This window comes from Mesocricetus auratus, unplaced genomic scaffold (assembly GCF_017639785.1).
Source record: "Mesocricetus auratus isolate SY011 unplaced genomic scaffold, BCM_Maur_2.0 Super-Scaffold_100004, whole genome shotgun sequence".
Classification (NCBI taxonomy): Eukaryota; Metazoa; Chordata; class Mammalia; order Rodentia; family Cricetidae; genus Mesocricetus; species Mesocricetus auratus.
The window spans coordinates 88611325-88629156 of record NW_024429189.1 but is presented as its reverse complement, the minus strand read 5'-3'; the positions used below and the strand labels follow the sequence as shown (position 1 = coordinate 88629156).

General features: G+C 38.6%; 1 protein-coding gene across 5 annotated transcripts in view; it reads right to left on the bottom strand.

Moving 5' to 3' along the window:
• Window positions 1–17832, bottom strand: part of Ctdspl2 (CTD small phosphatase like 2) — a 52485-nt gene that overhangs the window by 24324 nt on the left and 10329 nt on the right. For 3 of the 5 annotated variants that reach the window (XM_040746165.1, XM_040746167.1, XM_040746168.1), the window contains exons 2-7: window positions 15853–16062; window positions 11082–11220; window positions 10102–10251; window positions 7621–7833; window positions 3911–3989; window positions 1478–1589 (exon numbers count right to left, since the gene is read on the bottom strand). In XM_040746165.1, the coding sequence (XP_040602099.1) occupies window positions 1478–1589; window positions 3911–3989; window positions 7621–7833; window positions 10102–10251; window positions 11082–11220; window positions 15853–16038 (879 nt within the window). In that variant the 5' untranslated portion in view covers window positions 16039–16062. Of the gene's footprint in view, window positions 1–1477; window positions 1590–3910; window positions 3990–7620; window positions 7834–10101; window positions 10252–11081; window positions 11221–15852; window positions 16063–17832 lie in introns of those variants that run through there. The other 2 variants (XR_005877356.1, XM_040746166.1) reach the window with 2 other exon arrangements.

The following is a 17832-nucleotide window of genomic DNA, read 5'->3' as shown; positions in this document are numbered from 1 at the left end:
TTACTGGCTTCTGTGGCTCAGCCTCTTTCTGTAGTTCAGACCATAAAGCATATAAAGTCAAATCCCATACCAGGTATGCAAACTAGAAAATTTTACATCACATAGAGGGAACAAAATATTGATTGGTAATCAAATAACTCTACTGGTAATTAAAGATCTATTTTATTGATAACTAAATGAATTATTTTAAAAGGTTGATTGGAAAATAAAAACAGGGAAAAGAGGGATACGGTTCAACAGGTTAATTTTAGCATGCAAAAAGCCCTAACATCAAGTACACCAGGCATAGTGGCAGACCTTAGTCCCAGTACTTGGGAGGGGGATGTAACAGGTTCAGAAGTTCAAGGCCAATCAGCTGCATGTGGGGTTTGAGACCATCCCAGGATGCATGAGACCTTGTCTTTTTTGTTGTTGTTGTTTTGTTTTTGAGACAGGCTTTCTCTGTAGCTTTGGAGCCTGTCCTTGGATTCACTCTGTAGACTAGGCTGGCCTTGAACTCACAAGAGATCCACCTGCATCTGCCTCCCAAATTCTGGGGTTAAAGGTATGTGCTGCCACCACTGGTGAGACCTTGGTCTTAAGAGGGGAAGCGCAGAAAAGAACATGTTCTTATAGTTAACTTAGTAAAGCCAAATTATATTTCGTCCTTCAAGGAAAACAAAATTATAAAAATAAGAAGAAATCTAAATTCTAGGCATTCTAGTAGGATCAAACTGGAAATTGAGGGTGGAGTTGTTATGGTGCTGGAGAGATACTCAGTGATTAAGAAACCTTGCTTGTCTAGAAGACCTGGGCTCAGTTCCAGGGATCCAGTGCTCTCTTTTGGCTTCCTGGGGTATCAGACATTTACTGAAGCACAGAGATACATGTAGGCAAAATACTCATACATCATAATAAATCTTTTTTCTTTTTTTAAAAAGAGAGAATGTGGGCAGAGGATACAACACATATGCATATGTAAGGCCCTGGATCAATTCCTGACTCCTCAAAAAATAAACATCGCCAGGCGTTGGTGGCGCACGCCTTTAATCCCAGCACTCGGGAGGCAGAGGCAAGCGGATCTCTGTGAATTCGAGGCCAGCCTGGTCTACAGAGCAAGTTCCAGGGCAGCCTCCAAAACAATACAGAGAAACTGTCTCGAAAAACCAAATAAATAAATAAATAGATAGATAGACAGATAGATAGATACACATCAAATAAAATTAGAAACAAATCACAGGGTCTCAAGAATGTGGAGGAAAAAACTCTTAATTTAAATGCAAAAGTAAAAGTCTAATTTATTTTCAAAATATACCAGATACCAACCAAACTAGTCTAATGCTAGACGACCCTAGGGATCCTAGCATTAGACTATACTTAAATAAAAACTTGGCAAAACACTCAGGACACATTAATAGTAAATATGACTGTTTACTCACTTGTCTCACTTGTATTCTTTCCACCCTTATTCTTTGTACCTGAAAGACAGCACACTCACCAGATCTAAGACCAGGGAGAACTCTGGTGTGCTTCTTGTTTTCAAAGGAAGAGCAGGTTTCCTATTTAGTTGTTCTTCTGTCAATGGCGGAACATGTTTGATGAAATAATAGCTATAAATAAATTTTTAAGAAAATTTCAACATTTCTGTTTCATATATTTTCAAACATTACTAAATTTAAATTATTGGGCTGCAGTCAGCTACACAATACTTGCTATACAATACAATACAATGTGCAAGACCTTGGGTTCAACCCCTACAGTACAAAATAAAACTATAATGGCTGGTCTTCATTATTTATCCCACTGGATTATTAGATTGGCACAAAAGGAACTGCTAAGTCATTCACTTTTAAATTGTTCTAATTAGACTCAAACACATCTTAATTGATCCCAGTAAGAACAATCAATATGTTTTTGCCTATAAGGAATAAGTTTGTTTTTTTTCTATCTCTCATCTCCTGAAGACCAAAGAAATAAACCTATTTATTCTACAGTGCTGCAGTTCTCAACCTGTGGGATGTAACCCCTTTAGGGGTCGAATGACATTTCACAGAGGTCACATATTGTATATTTACATTACAATTTATAACTAGCAAAATTACAGTTATGAAGTAGCAATGCAATAATTTTATGGTAGGGAATCACCATAATGTGAGCAGTATTAGGAAGGTTGAGAACCATTGCTCTAGTGTGAAACATCCAGACTTCAGGACTCTGAACTCTCTGCATGCTAACGGTTGCAGAAATGTTTTCCCTGAAAAAAGCTATTTTGAAGTCCTGTGGTGATTTCAGCCTATCTGCTAGACTGCAGAAAAGGGATGTAATGCTTTTGTCCAGGTTCAGAAATCTGATCAGGTTTGGTGCTGTGTTTGGCTTTGGAAAGGAGCTCTGAAGCTTCTTCTTGTCCAGACCCTGGGTTCATCTGCTCAGTTGTAGTATACAATAGACCTCTCTTTGAATGTCACAACTGATGGGGAAAAGTTCCTTAAAGCTTAATAAGGGAGGACATCAGTCTAAAATAACATCTTTTTTTTCTTTTCAATCACTTCATAAGGCATCCACTTATCAAGCCTTTTTACCTTTCCAATTTATTTCTAATACCAAATGACCGCTGACAACTCCCTGTATAACGGTAAGAGATTTAGCAGCAATGATTGTTCTCAATTGGTCTTTGTCAACTTCTGCTGGCCAAATCTCCATTGGAAAACATCTTGAAGCACCACTGCACTGTATATTTATTAACAATTATTTCTAGGCCAAATGTGCTATTGATAGTGAGCTGTGTCATGCTTTACAACACATTTTGAACTCAAATAAGAAAATGGCTTGAGCTGGGTGATGCATACCTGGGGGAGAAAGTTCAAGGTCAGCCTGGTCTACAAAGCGAGTTACAGGGCAGTGGGGCTACAGAAAGAAACCCTGTCACAAAGAAACTAAACAAACAAAAAATAAAATGGCTTTAATTTGATTTTTGTTTCATATCATTTCCATAGTATAAAATAAACAGTATGGGCCGGGCATAGTGGATCACGTTTTTGATGCCAGCACTTGTCTACAAGTTCCAGGCCAGTCAAAGCTACATAGTGAAACCCTACCTAACGATAAACAAATAGGCATGCATTAAGCAAATGAATCAAAAAACATAAAGCAAGAAATGTGTATTAAAATGATGTGTAGGATAACCTCATTTATTTAAGTATTCCAGTATCAAAAGATATATTTCAATATCACAAAGATTGCAAATTATGTTTGCACCAATCTAACAGAATCACCTAGAAGACAGACATCTCTATGTGTGTCTCAGGATGTTTCCTAAGAGATTTAAGCATGGGCAGCACTGTCCCGTGGGCAAAGGAGAAAGCTAGCAGCACAGAACATTCACTACTCTGCTTTCTGACAGCAGATACAAAACCATCGACAGCAGCATACTCCTATCTGCTACAGTTAGCGTGGTCTCACTGCCACAGTCCCTGCGATGAGGGACTGCATCCTTAAGACATCATCCAAAACATGCTCTTCCTAAGTTGCTTCTTGTCAGGTATTTGGTCACAGCAATGAAACAGTAATTAATTAAACACTTCACCCAGTAAACTAAATTTAGAAAACATGTAAGTAAAAGTACACAGATTAATGTCTCCAAAACTCACTAATAAGTATTATACCCTACCCACCGGTCAAACATAGTACTAGTAAAGCCTAAGTTAAGCAATGCAGAACATCAGCTGTCTGCCCTTGTGAGAACACAGGATGAATGAGAGATGGAGTTCTCTGCACAACATGAGAGAGTATTCTGCTATGTACTGCCACTTGAGAAAAAGTTGAACTCAACATTCAAAGTAAGGTTTCTACTAGACAAACATCATTTTTCAGTTCCATCATGAAGCTGAAAATCATTCAAGAAAGGAAATGTGATAAATAGAAAACAACTCACGGGTCAAATACTTCCCAGTCTTCTTCATAGGTGGCCTCTGCATGGGCTGACGAGTAACCACTCTCAGGAGTTACTGGTGCTAATATTTAGTAAGAGGAAAAGAAGGATTACTTTCACTCATCTGAAGTTTCCACAAAGTACACATTTTTACTGTTTACAAGAGCTTCTTTAGGTCCTGTATATTTTAAAGATAAATAATTCATGAAGATTTAAAAACATTCAGTAAAACAGATTTAACTCTACATCCAAAAGAAATTAATTAATTACTACTATCAATGACATGGCAAACTACAACATGGCTAGTAGAATTAAGATGTCTATCAGCTAAGCAGAAATCTATTTATTATTAGACAATAATATTCAGCAACAAAAATGAGCATAAAGTGTGCTAGCTAGTTTTTTTTAATTCAACAAGCTAGAATCCTTTAGATGGGAAACCTCAATTAAGAGAATGCCTCCATCAGAATGGCCTGCAGGCAAATCTATGGGCATTCTCATGACTAATGATTGCTTTGGGAATGTCTAGCCTACTGTGGGTGGTGCCATCCCTATCCCTAAGGAGTCTCATATAAAAAACAAGCTGAGCCGGGCGGTGGTGGCGCACGCCTTTAATCCCAGCACTTGGGAGGCAGAGGCAGGCGGATCTCTGTGAGTTCGAGGCCGGGCTGGACCGACAACCTCCAAAACAATACAGAGAAACCCTGTCTCGTAAAACCAAAAAAGAACAAACAAACAAAAAACAAAAAACAAAAAAAAAAAAGCTGAGCTAGCCATGAGGAGCAAATTGGTAAGTAAAGAGTTGCTCTATGATCTCTGCTTCAGGTCCTGTTGTGAGATCCCAGTAGGCAATGAAATGAAATAAACCCGTTCCTTCACGATTTTCTTTTTTTTTGGGGGGGGGGTTGTTTCAAGACAGGGTTTCTCTATGTAGCTTTGACTGTCCAGAAACTCTGGCTCTGTTAATCAAGCTGGCCTCAAACTCACGGAGATCCCACCTGCCTCTGCCTCCCCACTGGGATTAAAGGTATGTACCATCACTGCCGGCCAGAAGTAATTCTTTTTTTTTTTCTTTTGGTTTTTCGAGACAGGGTTTCCCTGTGGCTTTGGAGGCAGTCCTGGAACTCGCTCGGTAGACCAGGCTGGTCTCGAACTCACAGTGATCCGCCTGCCTCTGCCTCCCCAGTGCTGGGATTAAAGGCGTGCGCCACCAATGCCCAGCCCTTTTTTTTTTTTGGCCAGAAGTAATTCTATATTGTGTTCCATGGTTCACTTTATTTGAGCCAAGACTATGTCAACTGACAGAGCATCAGAAATATTATGAGAATTTTCTAAAACGGCAAGAGGGCAGAGCTGCTTACAAGGTAAATAGTGTCTGAGACAAAAGTATAAGGAGAATCTAATATAAATTGTTAAGCGCTAGGACTGTAGGCATGTACCATGAAGCCTAGCTAGTTATCTACTTTTAGTTCCTTATTTTGAGATGGAGAGTGTAACTGCATGAAACTGTCCCAAGAGCTTAAATAAGTAGTACAAAGTCATAAAGCCAAAGAAATGATAGAATAAGCCTTCAGTATTCCTGTTATCTTTGGCTACATTTTCAAAGTTTAAAAAATAGTTCTTTATCATTACTATTCACCATTTTATTATGATTGATTTTATTTATTGACTGACTTCCCCCCCCCCACTGGTTTTTCAAGACAGGGTTTCACTATGTAGCCCTATCTGTCCTGGCTGGTCTCAAACTCAGATATTTGCCTGCCCCTGCCTTCCTTGAAAGATGAATTAACTGTCATCTTCTGCCAGTTTTCTCAAAACAGTCAAGAATAACTACAATGTGCATTTGCTACTACACTATCATAATTTTTCTGTATATTTGGTTCTTTAATTCAATCAGGAAAAGCTCACAGTCCAGGCTCCAAAGCTACACAAAGAAATCCTGTCTCAAAAAAAAAAAAAAATAAACCAAAAGAAAAAGTTCAGAGTCAAGGAGGCTATTTTAATCATCTGTGTTAATAATTTCCATCACAAAAGCCATATACTTGTCGCTGAGAGTGGTAGAATTGTAAATTTACAACTAGCCTAAGGTCAGCTGCACTGGTGAACAACTTGTTGACTCCAGCACTCAGAAAGCATGGGGCATTATCTCTGAGTCTGAAGTTAGCCTGGTCTACAGAGTCAGTTCCAGAACATCCATTGTTACACAAAGATATCTTGTCTCAAAAAAACAAAATGAAACAAACCAAAAGTGGAAAGAAAAGAAAAAAACCAACCTGACAAAGTAACCAGCAGAAATGAATAGGCAACAGACAAGTTATTCCCTAGTCTTAGTATGAAGAATGGACTATCTAGTCAGATGGTGTTGGTGCCCGCCTTTAGTAACAGCACTCAGGAAGCAGAGGCAAGCAGATATATCTTTGTGAGTTCAAGGACAGCCTGGTCCACAAAGTGGGTTCCAGGACAGCCAGGGCAATTATATAGAAAAACCCTGTCGATAACCTCCACAACACACACACACACACTTTCTCTGTGTAGCCCTGGCTGTCCCAAAACTGGCTATATAGAACAGGATGGCCTTGAATTCACAAGTATCCACCTGTTTCTGCCTTCTTACTCTGTTCACGATATTAATCTCAGTATTACTAAGTTTGGGGTATATTACTTTTAGTTAGTTAATTTAAAGCATATCTTTCCTAGTATTACTGGGTTGTACTTTATAGAAATTTCATAATTTTATCTATTTTACTTGATATTTTAGTGATGGGGATGGAACCCATGGCCTCATATGTCAGGCAAAAAAAACCCTACCAAATGAGTCACATCTTCAGGCCCATATTTCATTTCTTAAAAAGACTAAACACAACAAGACATGGTAGACACGCTCTTAATTCCAGCACTTAGGAGGCAAAGGCAAATGGATCTGAGTTTGAGGCCAGCTTGGTCTACACAGAAGGACAGTTGGGGCTACATACGAAACCTCATCTCAAAAATAAACAAAAACTGGGAGAACACAATTTCATCTTCAATGTTTTATGAACATGTATTACAGTCCTTAGAAGTAATAAATTCAGGTATCATGTGTTCCACATTTCAATGGCAACTAGCACAGGAATGTAACAATTATGTTACAAATTTGTAAGGACCTAAGATTAAGATGCAAAGCTTGGAATAGGGGAAGATCTTTTCTGGGCCAGGCAAGGGGCCTCCATTTATAAAAACAAATCTACAGGTATGAGACAGCCTTTCTATACAGGACCTTCAGTCTTAAGGGTCTAAGGCTATTGTGTATAATGGCAGAATTTGGGGACTAAATTTGCTCAGCCTTTTTAACTTCAAGGAAGAAAAACTTATGCATTCAATCTGGCCATTTAAGAAAAAATATTACAACTGGGCCGTGGTGGCACATGCCTTTAATCCCAGAACTTGGGAGGCAGAGGCAGAGGCAGAGGGGCAGAGGCAGAGGGGCAGAGGCAGAGGCAGAGGGGCAGAGGCAGAGAGGCAGAGAGGCAGAGGCAGGCGGATCTCTGTGAGTTCGAGACTAGCCTGGTTGTTCCAGGACAGCCTCCAAAGCCACAGAGAAACCCTGTCTCAAAAACAAACAAACAAAAAAAAAAAAAAAAAAAAAGAAAGAAAGAAAAAGAAAAAAGGAAGAAATATTACATGCTGTGCTTTTATAACTATTCATGGATATATTAAAGGGGTATTTTCTTCACCTGTAAGAGGTGGGATATCCCGGGTAACTGTTTCTTCTGCTTCTTCTAAACCATTATTAATTGAGGGCCTCACTTGAACTGCTTGATTTGAGTAAGCGGCTCCATTAGCTGATGTAGTGCTGGTAGTTATTTCATCCACCTGTTCCATGTCAAGCTGCTTCACTATCTCCTCAGCTTCCACAGCCTGTCCTGGGGAATCCGAGCCTGACGTTCCTGAAATTGTCCATCAGTAAACTATGAATCACTTCAAAACACAAACACAAATTGAAAGCTAAATGCAATCAACACTACAATTTATTTAGATGATAACCCATACAAAAACAAAACTGAGGGTACCATTGATTGAAATATCTATAAAAATCCCACTAAACAGCCAGGCAGTGGTGGCGCACGCCTTTAATCCCAGCACTCGGGAGGCAGAGGCAGGCGGATCTCTGTGAGTTCGAGGCCAGGCTGGACTAACAGCCTCCAAAACAATACAGAGAAACCCTGTCTCGTAAAACCAAAAAAAAAAAAAAAAAATCCCACTAAACAATGGAGAATAAACACAGGCTTCAATTTTTGCTTTTCAGTACTAGGCACTGAACCCAGGGGTTCACACATACTAGGCAAGCCCTCTCCCACGGAGTTACACCTCTAGTCTCCTTTCAGTTTCTGAGGCAAGGTCTCACTAAGTTAGCCCAATCAGGGCTTGAACATTCAGTCCTCCCTGCCTCAGACTCCCCAGCATCTTGGGATTACAGGTCTGTGCCACCAGGCATGGCTACAGTAATATTTATGAACAAGTTTTCCTAAAGTTCTCAAACAGGCCAGGCATTGGTGGCGCACGCCTTTAATCCCAGTATTCAGGAGTCAGAGGCAGGCAGATCTCTGTGAGTTCGAGGCCAGTCTGGTCTACAAAGTGAGTTCCAGGACGGGCGCCAAAGCCACAGAGAAACCCTGTCTCGAAAAACGAAAAAAAAAAGTTCTCAAATGGTTCAGAAACACCTAATACTCAAATAACAACCACAATTTAGAACTTTCCATTAAAGTCCTGTGTGTGAGTCATTTGATAAACATTCATTATCCCCAAACAGCTCTTCATCTTTCCAGTTCAAATACATTAAACATTGCAGCCATGGAGGACAACTAAATTTTTAACCACAGGAAAGATATCCAAGAACAAGCTAGCTAGATATGCCCCTAACTATGACAGTCTTTTCACTAAAAGATCCAAGATTAAATATTTTTTAAAATATAAGACAAAATTCTATTTTTAGTAAGAATAGTTCCCTAATTCTTCTCTGCCTATGAAATCATACCAAGTGTTTCTTTCTAGAATCCTTCAAGTATAATTTTAAGCAAAAATTACAAAATCGACTTCTGTTATTCTCAACTTCCTTATATGATACTCCTCCCTTATTTTATAGTTAACCTCTCCTAAAAGTGTGCCTTTGCCTGAAACCCATTCCCCAAGTTTTTACTCTTCCAGCTCCAGTATATGTCCACTGCTACCAGTTTACTGGCTTTCCACTAATAGGCCAAAAAATAAAGACTAAAAACACTACTGTTTTCAGACTAATGCTTTGTGACTATGTGGTCCTTTGCTTCACGCTCCCATTTACTACTGCCCACACACTCTCAGTTACCCAAGTCTAACTCACAGCTCCTAGCTTGCCATGTAGCAGAATGTAATACTTTGTCAACATCTGTACTCTCCTTCAGAGCTTCTCCCTTCAGCCTGAGGAAATAAATGTCTCTACTGTGGCTCAAGTAAGTTCTGTACCTGTTCTTCTGATCCCAGAGAAGTCAACAGCCTCTATTACTTTTCATTTCTCTATTTTTATTCTCTCACTACTAGACCTTTCTTTTCCTTAGACATATGGATTTGTCTGATCTCAAAAATACAAATAATTCCTTCAGACTCTGTGACTTCATTAGTTTTTCTTTGACATTAAAATACTCATAGACCTCTACACTTTTGCCACCTTTCTAACTATCCATTTTATTCTTCTAACTCAACAGTATAGAGCTTCCAAATTAAAGTGTTACTCTGAAATTGTTCTGGCAAAAGAAACCAACACCCTTCAAGTTATCAGGTTCAGTCAGGTTTGTCTTTTTAATGTTCGCCTCCATCTCCTCTATGACAAAATATATCAGTAGAACCAAAAAGATTTTTTTTTGGGGTCCTTTCTTTAAAGTAGATTTCTTTGTATAGACTAGGCCTCAAATTCGCTGAAAAAGATCTTTTTTTTTTTTTTTTTCGAGACAGGGTTTCTCTGTATTGTTTTGGAGGCTGTCCTGGAACTCGCTCTGTAGACCAGCTTGTCTCGATCTCGATCACAGAGATCCTCCTGCCTCTGCCTCACGAGTGCTGAGATTAAAGGCGTGCGCCACCAATGCCCGGCTCTGAAAAAGATCTTTAAAAGCTAGAAAAACTATAATTTTTAAATCTAAATTATAATGAAAGGTTAACTATCTAAAACAATGGTTTTTACTTACCATTTTTATTTGCTGGTGAAAAAAAGTTGAAGACAGGAGAAAATATGGTCCCCAGCAAAGTAGTCCTTGGAGGACTACCTGAGGAAGGATTATCTTCTAATTTCCCATTTTGTTTTATATGTTGATTTGTCATTTCATAACTACCAGCTTCTAGGAAAGAAACAGAGAGAAAAAAGTAATGTCTAGAAAACACTGCGTTTCACGTTTTGTGCTGTAAATCATTTTTAAAATCCTTTCAAAGTATTTCATGTAGACAAACAATGTTCATAAGTGCTTATTGAAGAAATTCTTAGGGAAATTCCTTATAAATCAAAGGACTTTAATCTATTTACAATGCTTTATAAATGCTATCATTCACTGAGTTTTTTTTTTTCAAAGTTGATTTACATCGAAAGCTAAATAAACTGAAAGGCTTCAAATCAGCACAGAACAGGAAATGAAGAAAATCATTATAAGCAAGCAAAAAGTTACCAATTCCAACACTCTGACACAAGATTCCTGATGTTTACATTTTGGGATATTAGCTATTTCATAAAACTTTCCCTGACAATTTCTAGTAAATGACAGATAAATGAATGTTGATGCACATACCTTTTCTTGGTGCTGGAAACTGAGCAAGGTATGCAAGCACAACTCCTAGCCCTAGTCCAAATATAAACTTGGTATTCTGCCTGTACTCATTTTAATTCAAAGTTAAAAATTTTAGAAAGATAATTTTTAATTTCACTTGATGCCTTAAATTAATACTCAGTACAAAAAAATTACAAAAACAAGGTAAAAAATTCTCCAAATGTTTGATTTTGCTTTTTGAGATAGTATTTTGTTGCCTAGCTTGGGCTTGACCTCTCAATCCACTTCAGCTACAGGCATAGGCTACCATACCTAACCTCAAAGCAGGATTTCAAAACAAAGGCCATGGCAGGTGAAGAGGGATTTCTGCTTACAGCTAAAGGAAAGATAGCATCAAAACATCAACAAACCTCCATTGACTGGACTTTTCCGTCTTACTCGAGACAACTGTTTGTTAGGCTTTTCTCCAGCTCTTGGTGTTGATGTAATCAAATTATTATCTATATCACGTTCAATTCTACTTCGTTTCGAAGGATTTTCTCTCTCTTCCTTAATACATAATAAGAAAAAATTCATTGAGCATAATTATTCTTTCATTTTAAATGAAATATACAATACATAATATACTTTCTTGTGCTTTTCATATCCTGAAGAAACAAAATGCAATTAACACTGAAGAGAGACAGGCAATGCTGAAGTGTTAATGTTGTTATAGTGACAGCATCCCAGAACCCAGGTTTTCTAAGGCTCCTAAATTTTCTATGTTCTTGAAACACCTGAATTTTAAAATATGCTGCAATATTAGCCAACTTTATACACAGTAACAGTGAGTCAGACTTGGTGAGCAGGCCTATAAACAACAGCAATTGAAAGGCTAAGGCAGGATTGCCGATTTGAGGTCAGTTCAAGACATATAATATAGTAAGTCCTCAACTTAGGAAAACAAAACACACACAGTAAAAAAGAAAGCACAACATAGTTATAAAGAGACAAAAATGCGTTACAATGAATCTGTACTTTGGGCACAATCAAAACAAAAACTGATTCAGGAGATACTAACTGGGTAACCATGTATGGATGGGGGTAAAGAGGAAGAATTTTTCCTTCTCAGCTTACTAAGTGATGTACTAAGCTTGGTGTGGTGGCTCAATTCCACCTGTAATCCCACACTCCTAGAGACTTAATCAAAACTGCTTTCAAGTTCAAGGTTAGCCTGTGCTACACGGTATATTCTAGGTCAGCCAGAAGTAGAGCAACTCTGTCTCAAAAAGACAAACAAGGAAATGGGGCTGTAACTCAGTGCTTATTTAGCATGAACAAGGCTCTGGTTTTGATCCCCAACAGCCCAAGCAGGTGTGGTGATATGTGTTTGTAATCCCAGCAGGTGGGGGTAGACACAGGAGGATCAGGAGTTCAGAGTCATTCTCTGATACATAAAGAGGTTGCAGTGAGACTAGACTACATGAAACTGTCACCGGAAGGAAAAAGAGAAGAGAAAATTACCTACTTATTATGGTCCTGGGCCAGTAAGAAGCTTCAGCAGGTAAAGTCTCCTGGCGTCACCCTGACAACCTGAGTTGGGTCCCTGGGACTCTTACGGTTCAGAGAATTGACTACCACAGTTATCCTCTGACCTTCCCACATGTGCTTTTGCACAGACACACCCACACACGTACATATACAGGTACATAATAACAAATAAAATGTTTATCATGGTATTTGAGTTATTTCATTCTAACAATTATAATATTGGTGCATACCTTTAATATCAGCACATGGAAGGCATTAGATAGATCTCTGTGAGCTCAAGGCCAACCTAATCTATAGAGTTCTAGGACAGCCAAAGCTACAGAGAAACCATCTTGAAACACCAAACAAATAAATGAATAAGTAAGTTTTTTGAAAAAAATCAAAACAAACAATATTACTATCCAAGCCCTAATATGAAACATTTCTTCGAGGAATTTTTTTTGAGACAGGGTTTCTCTGTGTAACAGTCCTGGCAGTCCTGGAACTCACTCTGTAGACCAAGATGGCCTCGAACTCACACAGATCCACCTGCCTCCGTCTCTTGAATGCTGGGATTGAAGGCATGTACCACCACTACCACCTGGCTCTTCAAAGAATCTTCATAGAGGCAGGCGGATCTCTGTGAGTTCGAGACCAAGCCTAGTCTACAGAGCGAGTTCCAGGACAGTCTCCAAAATAATACAGAGAAACCCTGTCTTGAAAAACTAAAAAAAAAAGAATCTTCGTAAAAATGCCAAGTGCTAGGCATGCATAATGCGGTGGACAGAGCAGGAAATACATAAATGCAACATGCATGTATGAGTGCTTTTTGTTTGGGAAAACATGGTGCCACATGCCTTTAATCCCAGCTCTGAAAAGACAGAAGCAAATGGATCTCTGGAAATTTCAGGCCAGCTTGGTCTACAGAGGTAGTTCCAGGTTGGCCCAGACTTTTGATAAGACTGATTCAAAACAAAATAACCTAACAGTGTTTTTTTAGATAAGGGACATAAATCCATCAGTGAATCATGAAATGGAATTAATTTAAAGTTTTAGGATCATCTTTAAAATAACAGAACAAAAATGATCAGAGTTTATTACAATATTAAGAGTTAAAAATAAGGTGTGTAGTCCTTACACCCTTATAATACCACCACTCTGGAAGCTGAGGCAAGAAGACTGCTCTGAGAACCTACCAGGCTAGCCTGGGTTACCACACGAGGAAGGCGAAGCCAAAGGGAGACCTCAGTGGTAAACTGCTTCTCTAGACTGCAGGATGCCATGAGCCCAATTTTTAGTAATGTGTGTCTGCATCTATAGTGAGTTTTGTTTTGCATATGTAATATAATATAAAAAATATTTCCCTCTGTAGATCATGATTAGGAGATCTATAAATATGGATTTACTGTGAGATATAAATATTTCAGCATTTCACTAAAATTATACCACATCAAAACTATGAAGCTTTCACTTCAAATATGGATTAGAAATCCAAAAGCAGAAAGGCTGTATGTAAATAATTCCTGAGAGTTCTTGCTAACAGTTTCAAAATTCTAAACCAGAACTGTTGAGCCTTCAGGCCAAAATCTGGATTTGAAACAGACTAAGGATTCCACTTACTTTGTTAAGGGCAAATAACGGGGAAAAGAGTCAAGGGTTGTGGTAGCACATGGCTTTAATCCCAGCATTCAGGAGGCTTAGGTAGGTAGATCTCCTATGAATTCAAGGCCAGCCTACAATACATGGTTCAGTGCAAAGCCAGCCAAGACTATCCAGTAAGACCCACTGCTTGGGAGCAGAGGCAGGTGAATCTGTATCTGTTTGAGGCCAGCTTATAGTAAATTACATTCTGAGCCCTGAATCAAAAGAATTCCTAAATGTAAAAAATAAAAATAATATTCATATGCTGAAGTTATATTTTAAAATATGATCATAACTGAGCTGGTGGTGGTGGCACACACCTTTAACCCCAGCATTCAGGTAGCAGAGGCAGGAGGATCTCTGTGAGTTTGAGGCCAGTCTGGTCTACAGAGTGAGTTCCAGGACGGGCATCACAGCTACACAGAGAAACCCCGTCTCAAAAAACAAAACAAAACAAAACAAAAAAACAAAAAACAAAAAAAAAAAAAAAAAAAAAAGGATTGTAACTGAAGAAAAGAGCTTCCAAAGGTAATTAAGGGGTTGGAGAGATGGCTCAGTTTAAGAACAGTGCATATTATTCCAGAGGACAGTGGTTCAATTCTCAGCACCCATAAGGTATATAACAATTGTCTATAACTCCAGTTCCAAAGGATCAAATGTACTCTTCTGGTCTCCATAGGTACACTGTAGTGTGTGTATATATACACACACATACATACATACATACATACATACACAGGCAATGCATCCATGCACATAAAATGAAAATCTCAGCAGGGTTATGGTGGTGCATGCCTTTAATCCCAGCACTTGGGAGGCAGAAGCAAGTGGATCTCTGCAAGTTCAGGACAAACTTGGCCTACAGAGCTAGTTCAAGGACAGCCTTGCTGTTACACAAAGAAACCTTGTCTCAGAAAACCAAAGGAGAATTTATTAGCTATAACCAAACCTATCACTATAAACAAGCCAAGAAACTGATTGTTATTTTTCAAAAATACTTATCCCAAGAAATACAGAATAAAGTCATAAACAGTCATTACAAAATCTATACCATAAATAACAATGCACATTTTCAACATACATGGAAGTTCCTAAGACAGATTTTCCACTTTGTACCATCTAGTCTGAAAAAGATTTTGAGACCAAGCACTTGGCATCAATCCCAATCTCCCTGAGGCTTAGAAGAGTAACTGATTTCCCTAAGTGGCTTAATACAAACTCATATATCAATGTAGATCATATATATCCTATAATTGTTCAGAAGCCATTCTTTCTTTTAATAATTTTGTTTCAGCTGCAGGTAGTTATTCTGTTCCTGCTATGTCCACTGGTCACTGCACTATACTAAATGAATCTATTTTCCTTAATAATTCAAAAGAATGAAGAAAAACTTCTTTTGCTTTCCACAATACTATGTTAAAAAACAGAAGACTAGCCAGGAGGTGGTGGCGCGCGCCTTTGATCCCAACACTCAGGAGGCAGAGGCAGGCGGATCTCTGTGAGTTCGAGGCCGGGCTGGACCGACAACCTCCAAAACAATACAGAGAAACCCTGTCTCGTAAAACAACAACAACAACAACAAAAAACAGAAGACTAGTAGTATAGTGGCACACACTTATCCCAACTATGTGTGCCATAGTTCTAAGTTAATCTGGGCTACATAGCAAATACCTCTCAAAAAATACAAAACAGCTGGGCGTTGGTGGCTCACGCCTTTAATCCCAGCACTTGGGAAGCAGAGGCAGGCAGAACTGGTATGCAAAACGAGTGCCAGGATAGGCTCCAAAGCTACACAGAGAAACTCTGTCTCAAAAAAAAAAAAAAAGATAAAAAGCTATCATTGGTACAGTGGAATGTCTATCTTGATCTTTCATTAAATATCTCACATGTAATATTACTGAAAATAAAACCAAAATTTGTATAGCCCTTAAAGGGGGCTCTATCAATATTACTTTCTCTTCTACATGATTAGAAAAAACAACCTAAGCATGATGTTTTTATGTAGGTGTGAGGTTGAGGTTAAAGTATTACCTTGGGTGTGCTTCCTTTAATGAATTTTTTAATTGAAGATAATAAGCCAGTTTCATTCTTTGATGGTTTTTCTCCTCCTGAAGGCAAGCTATCATCAACCTCTGAGTATTTCCTTTTTGCTCTGGCAGTGCGCTGTGTTTGGATTGGATTGGACTGCTGAGAAGCCTTCCGTGTTCTCAGCTTCATCTTTTATGGGTGCCACATGTAAACCTGTAGGAGAAAAATAATACAAGTTATTACCCAATGTGCCCAGTTAACTTACACAACAAAAATCTACTTCTTTGAAAAAGCCCAGGTCTCTAAGAGGGCTAAAACAAAAAACTAACATTTAAGTAAAAGCCACTATATTTTATATATGTAATCTACCAGGTACTTCAACATGTGGGATACTGTACCCTATAAGAGAAAATGGAGTAATACCAAAGAGAGTGCACAATCTTTCTAACACTGTGCTACCTTCACCTATGCCAAAATTATGTTTAATCATCATTTACAAATATTTATTGAGCACTTGAACACACTTGATACCCCAAGCTAGGTAAACCCTGAGACAATAGTAAATGAGGTAGGAAATGATTTTGTCCTTTTGACCTTAAGATGTATTAAAGTAAAACCTACCATTTGATGAATGAATTTCATAAATATAATTCTAAAAACTAATAATCATGTAAGAGTAACAAAAAAGGCTGGATCACTTCCATAAGAGTTCAATTTTATCATACATAATAAAACTGGATTTATGGGTCGAGGTGTAAATTACTGTACAGCATGAAAGGTCCCAGGTTCTGCCCCCAGCAACACATATACAAATGCACATATTTTAAAAGAAATTATGGGGTACAGGGGCTGGGGAGATGGCTGTTGCTCTTCTAGAGAACCCAGGTTTGATTTCCAGCACCCACATGGAGGCTCACAACAATCTTTGACTCTAGTTCCTAGGGGATTTGATGACCTCTTCAAGCCTTTCTAAGTATTTAACACTTACATGGTACTCAGATGCACATGTAGGCAAAACAAACATTCAAAAAAATTTAGAGGGCTCAAAAGATGGCTCAAAGGTTAGAGCACTGGCTGTTTGCTCTTCCAGAGGTTCTGAGTTCAATTCCCACCAACCACATATTGGCTCACAACCATCTATAATAGGATCTGATGCCCTTTTCTGGCATGCAGGTATACATGCAAAACACTCATATACATAAAATATAAATACTTTCATTTCAAAAATATTTCAAGCTGGGCAGTGGTGGTGGTGCACACCTTTAATAATCCCAGCACTCAGGAGGCAGAGGCAGTCGGATCTCTGTGAGTTTGATGCCATCCTGGTCTACAGAGCAAGTTCCAGGACAGCCTCCAAAATAATACAGAAAAATCCTCCCTCAAAAAACAAAACAAAACAAAAATTCATAATGAAATAAAAATTTTTAGAAAGAAAAATGTAAATGAACACACTTGTGAGAAGTTAACCCATAATATAACTACACAGAAATATCCAAAATCCAGAAAGGAGATTTGGGAGACGGCTCAGGGGAGTTCGAGGCCAGGCTGGACCGACAGCCTCCAAAACAATACAGAGAAACCCTGTCTCGTAAAACCAAAAAAAAAAAAAAAAAACAAAAACAAAAAAACCTGGCCTCTTCAAAGCCTGCTTAAAACACCTTTAATTTCAATACTCAGAAGGCAGAGGTAGGCAGCTCTGTGAGAGCAGGAGGTCAGCCTAGGCTACACAAGAGCCTATACCAAAAAAGAAAAATAAGTCAGACATCAAAATTAAAAATATTTGTGTACCAAGGACCCTAATGTACAAAAAAGCAACCCAAGCACCAGCAAGATGGATCAATGGGTAAACACAGTTTGAAGTCATTCCTTGGGACCCACATGGTGGAGGTTAGAGTCCAATAAACTGTCCTTTGGCCACCACATGCATATCGTGGCCTGCATCTGTGCATATATATGGAGAAATGTGTGCAAATCATTCACCTT